Source organism: Nannospalax galili, unplaced genomic scaffold (assembly GCF_000622305.1).
Source record: "Nannospalax galili isolate Female #2095 unplaced genomic scaffold, S.galili_v1.0 scaffold879, whole genome shotgun sequence".
Taxonomy (NCBI): domain Eukaryota; kingdom Metazoa; phylum Chordata; class Mammalia; order Rodentia; family Spalacidae; genus Nannospalax; species Nannospalax galili.
The window spans coordinates 1,218,037-1,226,250 of NW_008346261.1; the positions used below are offsets into that span (position 1 = coordinate 1,218,037).

Here is an 8,214-nt window from a genome sequence, read left to right on the forward strand (position 1 = left end):
AAGTGATATAACTGGGTCAAATGGTAGGTTCATTTGTAAATTTTTAAGAGTTCTCCACACTGCTTTCCATAGGGGTTGAACAAGTTTGCAGCCCCACCAGCAGTGGATGAGTGTTCCCCTTTCCCCACATCCTCTCCAACATTTGGTATCATTTGTTTTCTTGACCTTAGCCAGTCTGACTGGGGTAAGGTGAAATCTTAAAGTGGTTTTAATTTGCATTTCCCTAATTTTTAGTGATGTTGAACATCTTTTAAGATGTTTCATAGCCATCTTTGAGTTCGTTATATATTCTGGATATTAAACCTCTGTCAGATGTGTCACTGGTAAAGATTTTCTCCCATTCTTCTGGTTTTCTGTTTGCTTCCTTGGTTGTCTTCTTTGATGTACAGAAGCTTTTTAGTTTAATGAGGTCTCATTTGTTAATTCTTGCCCTTGTTTCCTGAGCAATTGATGTCCGGTTTAGAAAATCCTTTCCTACGCCTATATCTTGTAGTTTTTTCCCAATATTTTCCTCTAATAGTTCCAGGCTTTACATTGAGGTCTTTGAGCCATTTGGAATTGACTTTTGTGCAGGGTGAAAGATAGGGGTTTAGTTTCATTCTTCTACAGGTGGAGATCCAGTTTTGCCAGCACTATTTGTTGAGTCTCTCCTGCAGTGAATATTCTTGGCCCCTTTGTCAAATATCAGGTGGCTGAAATTGCATTTACTCATATTTGGGTCTTGAATTTCATTCCATTGGTCTATGGGTCTATTTTTGTGCTAGTACCATGTTGTTTTTATTACTATAGCTCTGTAATACAGTTTGACATCTGGTATAGTAATCCCCCCAGCATTGCTTAGTACACACACACACACACACACACACACACACACACACACCATCACCCATGTGGAAATCAGAGGACAACGTTTGGAGTTGACTCTCTCCTTCCACATTCATGTGGGTTCTGGGATCAAATTCAGATTGCCAGGCTTGAGTGGCAGGCACTGTTACCCACTGAACCATTTCAGTGGCTCTATATTTTAATTTTTCAAGACTTTAAGATGTTTCCTAATTTTCCTTGAGATTACTTATTGTACCTATAGATCATTTAGAAGTATAATGCTTAATTTCCAAGCATGTGGACATTTTTCTTCTGATGCTGATTTCTAATTTAATTCTATTATGGATTGGAAAAAATATTTAGTGAGATTTTTTTTTAAAAATGGTCTGTATTCCACATGCACTTGAAATCAACATTTTTCTCTTGGTGGTGGCATAGTCTAAACTGCCAATTTATACTTGTTGATTAATAATGCTGTTAAAACTTCCTATACCTTTATCAGTTTGCTCACAAATTCTAATATATTAGAAGTTGGTTTTTATATACTGTTTCTGATTTTTTTATACTTTCTTCCTTATTTTTATTCTTTCCATTTTTATTTCAATTTTTGTCTTTGAGACATGGTCTCCCTGTAGCCCCAGCTGACCAGGCTGGCCTCAAACTCACAGAGATCCACCTGCCTCTGCCTCCTGAGTGCTGGGATTAGAAGCGTGCAGAACCATGCCCAGCTCTTCTTTCTCTTTTTGATTTGAGAAAGTTTAATTTTTTTCTTCCAAGGCCTATCATACACTGAAAAAGTGTTGGTGTCCTGTTAATTACTAAGAACTTTTGCTCATTTTCAGGGAGGCAGTCTCTTACATCTCTGTGGATTTTACTGATACATTTTTAAAAAACAGTGCTCCTGCCTAAAGGTTGGCAAACTACAGCATAGAGAGGAAATCTATTGCATATTAAAAAAAACAAAAACAGAAACAAAAACAGCTTTCGAGGTAGGAATGGTTTTAGATAACAGAAGAATATGCAACAGAGATTGTACGTGGCCTGCAAAGACTAAAATATATATTGTCTGGCACTTTACCCAAAGGGTTGACCAAACCATATTTTACCCCCTCCCTTCTTTTTTTGTAGTGCCGAGGATCAATCAAATGCAAGGCCTTGTGCATGGCAGGCAATCAGTCTACAACTAAGCTATATCTCCAGGACCCCTGTTGTATTTTATTGCATGTTTTCTTTTTTCTATGAATTCTTAAGTCCTAATTTTTTTTGGTTGAAATTGTTTTGGACTATTTTCCAAGTCAGAGACTTTCTATGAATAGTGAATGACAACTCTCTACAATTATTTAAGAAAAGGGCACTAAAATCCTGAGTGACAACTGTGTATGTATGAAAAGGACCTACAGGTAGAGTAGGAAAGTTGGTGGGAAAGGGGTCACTTTGCAGACACTTTCTATGGAATGGACAGCTGCCCTAGAGAGAGACACAATTCATCATGCACATTTCTCTACTATAGGAGATATACAACTGTGAGCCTACTCAATCAAAGCTGAGGTGAAAAAAGGGATAGAATTCTCACATAAAGAACATAGAATTTCCACAAACAGCATAGGTTTTGTTGTTCTCTGCTTGTTTGTTTCTGTTTTTGTTTTTGAGACAGCCCTTGCTGGTCTGGAACACTCTATGTAGACGCTGACCTCAAGCTTCCAGAGTCTGCCTGCCTTTGCCTCCCAAGTGGTAGGATGTATGTTTTGGTTTGTTTGTTTGTTTGTTTTGGTCTTTTTCAGACAGGGTCTCCCTGTAGTCCCAGCTATCCTGGAACTATGTAGATCAGGCTGGCCTTGAACTCACAGAGACCACCTGCCTCTGCCTCCTGAGTGCTGGGATTAAATGTATGCACCACCACGCCCGGTAGCATGTATGTTTTAAAATCTGATCTTTAGTTTATTCTTAGCTGTGCCTGTGCTGAAGAATATAGATGCTGGTTCAATCTTTGAAGAATTCAATCTTGGTAGAAGAGTGGGCTGTCTACCTAATTTTCATACTGACCTATAGACAATATTCCTATTTTCATCTTTACTTTCATTGACAGTCTACGGTGCCTCAAGTCCTGAGCTTTTCCACGAATGAGTCTAGAAGTTTTTGTTGGTTCTCATCTGTGTACATTTAAACCTCAACTTTCTCTTGTTAAATCTAGTCTGTTAAAATTAGTCACTCAACTTTAATACTGATTTTTCAGTATTAAAAATTTGCTGACATCCTTGTCTGCCATTGTCTCTCTTCTCACTCTTTGTAACTTTGTAGGCTTGACATTTTAATTCCTTCATTGCGATGGGATTTTGAGGGAATGAAAATAAAAATGTCAACTTCATACAACAGTCTTCTTTGACATTATTTTAAAATAAATTACAGGCTCCAAGGCACCAGATTGTTTAGCATGACAGGATAGGAAGAAGTTATATACTGTCAATACTATAGAATGGTGTTGAAAATCAACAGGAAGCCAAGAAGTCTATTTTGGGTGCACTATGTGTTCAAAGTGGCCTTTGGTGGAGAGATATTTAAGTTAATAAACAGTTAAGAGACATTTCACGTTTTCTTTCTCCATTGTTTTCGTATTGCCTTGCTCAAATGAATTATGCTCACGTGAGAATTGATGCTATGCTTTAAGTGAAGCAGACTAGTGAGAAAACTCTTGTATTGTGGTTGCAAAACCATCTTGTATGTTCTGAAGGCTCATGGATTTCATTACTCTAGATAATTATAACAGTCCCATGTAGCCTTTTTACAAAGGCGATGACAGAGGCTGAGGAGATGTCTCAGGAATAAAATGTATACTATGCAAGTATGAGGACTTGCATTCAGATCACCAGAACCTACATAAAAGCCAGCAGAGTGGCATGTGCTTGTAATCCCAGCACTGTGACAAACTGCAGCTTGTTAATAATGGCCTTCAAAATCAATGACAAGAAAATTAATAAATATCAAAGGCATAGTTGATACTTCACATGTAGAATTTTTGAAGTTAATTTACAAAAAGCATGTTTTGGAGCTCTAGAAGCTGGCTGGCAATGTATACCAGTGGAGAAGCAGTAAACCTCACATTTTTTATGAATTCACCAAGCATTTTGAAGCATCCACTCCAAGCTGAGACATAGGTGGTTGCTAAAAATACAAAAGTGTATGGCATTTGTTCTGAGGGTGGGAGAATGGCACAAATAGATAAACAGGCTATTACAGTGAAATATATGCTATAATAAGAGGTAATACACAAAACTCTATGGATTTAGTAGGGTATCACAACTTTAGATGAACAAATAAAAGGAGTCCACATAGGACATGACCATCAACCAGGCTCTAATTGCTAAATATGTTACTTGAATAATTTATGTGCCAAGGTGGAGGGCAATGCCAGTGTGCTGGATAGCTTTAGTTGTCAACTTGACATACCTGGGTTGAGGGAGCCTCAACTGGAGAATTGCCTCCATTGGACTGGCCTGTGGCCATGTCTGTGGGGTATTTTCTTGATTGCTGAGTGATGTGGGAAGGCCCAGCCCCCTGTATATGGAGCCACCCATGGGTAGCTGGTCCTGTACTGTATAAGGAGGTTGATCATGGGCCAGGAGAGCAAGCCAATAAGCAGCGTTCCTCCATGACCTATGCTCCAGCTCCAGCTTCCAGGTTCTTTCCTTCAGTTCCTACCTTGGGCTCCCTGATGAACTGTGACCCAGGAGATGTAAGCCAAATAAACCCATTTCTCCTCAAGTTGGTATTGGTCAGAGTATTTTGTCATAGCAATGAAGAAACAAACTGCAACAGCCAAGATATTATAGTATGTTTAATAGTAAGATGTTTATGTTTAATGGTGAAAATGTTAGTTGATAGAGGTAAGGGATATGCATGAAAAAGCAAGTCTTGTGGTTTTAAAAGTGGGTGAGGCTAAGATGTGAAGGACCATTTACTACTATGTGACCTTGGCCAGGTAATTTATTCTGAGATTAGCTAGCATGAAAATAACACAAGACAGGGCTTGAAGAAATGGCTTAGCATTAAGAGTAGTGGTGCTCTTCCAGAGGACCCATGTTTGATTCCAAGCACCCACATGGTGGCTTATAACTGTACTTAATTCCAGTTCCAGTGGATATGACACCTTATTCCAGCCTCTGCTGGCACCAGGCATGCACATGGTGCACATACATACATGCAGATAAAACACTCATACTCATAAAATAAAAATAAATCTTTAAGAAAGAAAACAAGATTTATAAAATATGAAGTTCCAATTTGAATTGGAACTTATCAATGAAAGAATTAAATGAGATATGTAAAAAAGCTTATTCAAAAATATATATTCAAGCTCCTTTAGCAACTATTAGCTGAATACTGTAATTCAAACAAAAACAAGCAGTCATAAAGAAAAGGATGAAAGGTTTTAAGAACAACATGCAGTGCAATTTGATCCCAAATAAAATGGGATTTCCAGACAGTAAAGGACAGCGGGCTATCAGTAGCTTAACAATATAAATGAGATCTGATTAGAGGAGAAGCACACAAAAAATTATGAAGAGTGTGGGTGATATGTTCTGGGAATTCAATCTATCTATTGCCCTATGTTACTGGCTGCAGGCAAATGGAACTCAACACAATCCGGTTACTAATGTGCATGAATGGTTCAATGTGAGTGTACCAGATACCTGAGAAAAATCAAAATTCTGGATCTGTTCAGATTGGATTAGGGTTAGTTAAGGGTCTTCTGGCTGAACTGCAAACATGTCAAACTGTTCGGTTGCCAAGATTTTATTTTTATACTGTTTCTTTTATTTGAACTATTTAAATAGCTCATAGTGTCATTGAAAATGAAATACTACATGGATAAGGTAACTATAATGTCATAAATACAGAATATGATTCTTAAATTACTTTGTACAAAATCTACTTATAAATTGGAAGTTGATGTCCCCAATAAGAAATTTTTTTGAGGGATGGAGAGATGGCTCAGTGGTTAAGAGCATTGCTGCTCTTGTAGAGAACCTGGATTTGGTTTCTAACACCCACATGGCAGCCTACAACTATATGTAACTCCAGTTCTTGGGGATCTGATGCCCTCTTCTGGTTTCCATGGGAACCAGAACACATGGGATGTACATACATACAATGTAGGCAAAACATTCATACATATAAAATAAAATATAAAAATCTTGGAGCTAGAGGGATTGCTCAGTAGTTAAGAGCATGGCTGCTCTTGAAGAGGACCCGGGTTCGAATCCCAGCACCCACATGGCAGCTAACAACCATCCATATCTCCAGTTCCAAGGGATCTTATTCCATCTTCTTACCTCCACAGGCATTGCATGACACAGGTACACTTACATGCAAGCAATATACTCATACATATAAAGTGATAAATAAAATATTTTATAAACATTTAAAAATCTTCTAAAATAGAACTTGTTTAAATGATAACAGGTTGGGAGATCACTTAGTTATTAAGTGCTTGCTGAAATTTCCAACTTACATTTGTGACATCTAACATGAGAAACACACTTTCCTAGGGTTCAAGTTAAATAAAATTTTATCACATTCATTTTAAAAAGAAGCAAATGTTACTTCTACATATATCCTGTACAGGTAAAATTACACTAATGTTGTGATAAATTTTATATCACTTACCTCCCGAGGGCCTGATTTAAGGCTCTATATGCTTGAATTTCATACCACTGACGGCCAGGCAAGAGACCTCTCAGTTTTGAGTGGTGATCATTGTATTGTCGTTTTAGTTCAACCTAGTAATTTTAAAACCACATAAAAAATGTAGTAGATAAGTAAAGCTTTTTTTTAACATATTAATGTCTAACATTTTAAATTTTATTTAGAGTAAACAGGTATTTAGCTTTTCAATACTGATTTTTTTTCAGTTGGTTTTAGTTTGATTCATTCTTAGATTTCCTCAATTACCTTATGTATATAATTATCTGTGTGATATCAGATGAGATCACTAACACACAATACAATTCACACATTTCAGTGCCGACGCATGCATTCTAGTAAATGCAGACTCTTGTAACCATCCAGGTGATTATAGGTCATTTTCATCCTTATTAACAATGATTTCTTTCTTCTACTTCTGGCAGTCTATTTGCCTTGCTTTGCCTTTTCTGGAACTTCAAGTAAATGTTAAACATACAGTATGTAATCATTTCTGTCCATCGTTTCTACTTAGCATACTACTTTGGGAACTCACTTATGTTAAAGTATGTAAGTGAAACACATATTGAAACATTTCATTTATATACGATACACACATAGACACTGCACTCTTACATTTTTCCCAGTCTGACAATCCCTGCTTTTAAATTTGGATGTTTAGTTCATTTATATTTAAATGCAGTTACTGTTATAATCTAGTCTAAGATTACCATCTTACTATTTTTTCATATTTCTCCATCTTCTGCTTTTCTGTATCAAAAGATTTCCTCTAGTGTATCCATTTTATTTCCACTATTGGATTATTGGGTAGTTGTCCTGATTTCATTTTTGTTTTTAGTAATTTCTCTAGGGTTTATACATACATCTTTAACTTAACACAATCTATCTTAAAATATTATACTACCTCACAGATGGCATAAGTGTACACTATGATTCTATTTCTTTTCATAGCTCTTATGCAACTTTAGTTTAGCAAATACTGTAAAACCATAAAACATCCTGATTACTTAAACTTTAAACAGTACCTTTTATTTTATGTTCTTAATATGTATGTGTGTATTGTCTGCATGTAAGTAAGTGCACCCATGTTGTGCAATGCCTGTGGAGGACAGAAGAGGCTGTCGGATCCCCTGGGACTGGAGTTATGGACAGTTGTTAGCCGCCATGTAGGTGCTGGGATTCAAACCCGGGTCTTCTGCAAGAACAGTCAGTGTTCTTAACCGCTGAGCCATCTCTCCAGCCCAACAATACTTTAAAATTTTAATTTTATTTGTATATTATTCTAAGCTTTTAAGTTTAGATTTATAGAAGTTATAAAAATAATAGAAATTTCTTGTGCTCAGTCCTAAATTTCCCCTAATGTTAACATGTTACATTACTATGGCACATATTTCAAATTCAGAAATACTGGAATATTACTTTTAGCTAATCAATATGCTTTACTCAAATTTTCAATTTTGCATTAGTAAATATCCTTCTTTTTCTAATAATGTGTATTTTCTAAAAGAGTACTCATCTACAGATTTACACTTTTCTTTCCCTTCTGCACATTTAAGTTTCCAAATGACAACAAAGTATAATGCAATGACGTGAAGATGCCACAAAGAAATTCATTACTCTGTATGCTAAACAACTTTTTAAAACTGGGAAAATAAACAGCAGACCCCAATCTTATCTAAAGGAATATTG

General features: G+C 36.4%; 1 protein-coding gene across 1 annotated transcript in view; it reads right to left on the minus strand.

Annotated features, from left to right (window-relative positions):
• Brip1 (BRCA1 interacting protein C-terminal helicase 1) overlaps window positions 1-8,214 on the minus strand; it is a 213,801-nt gene that overhangs the window by 36,690 nt on the left and 168,897 nt on the right. Inside the window, 1 exon segment of the mRNA XM_008842653.3 lies at window positions 6,490-6,602. Within this exon segment, the coding sequence (XP_008840875.1) occupies window positions 6,490-6,602 (113 nt within the window).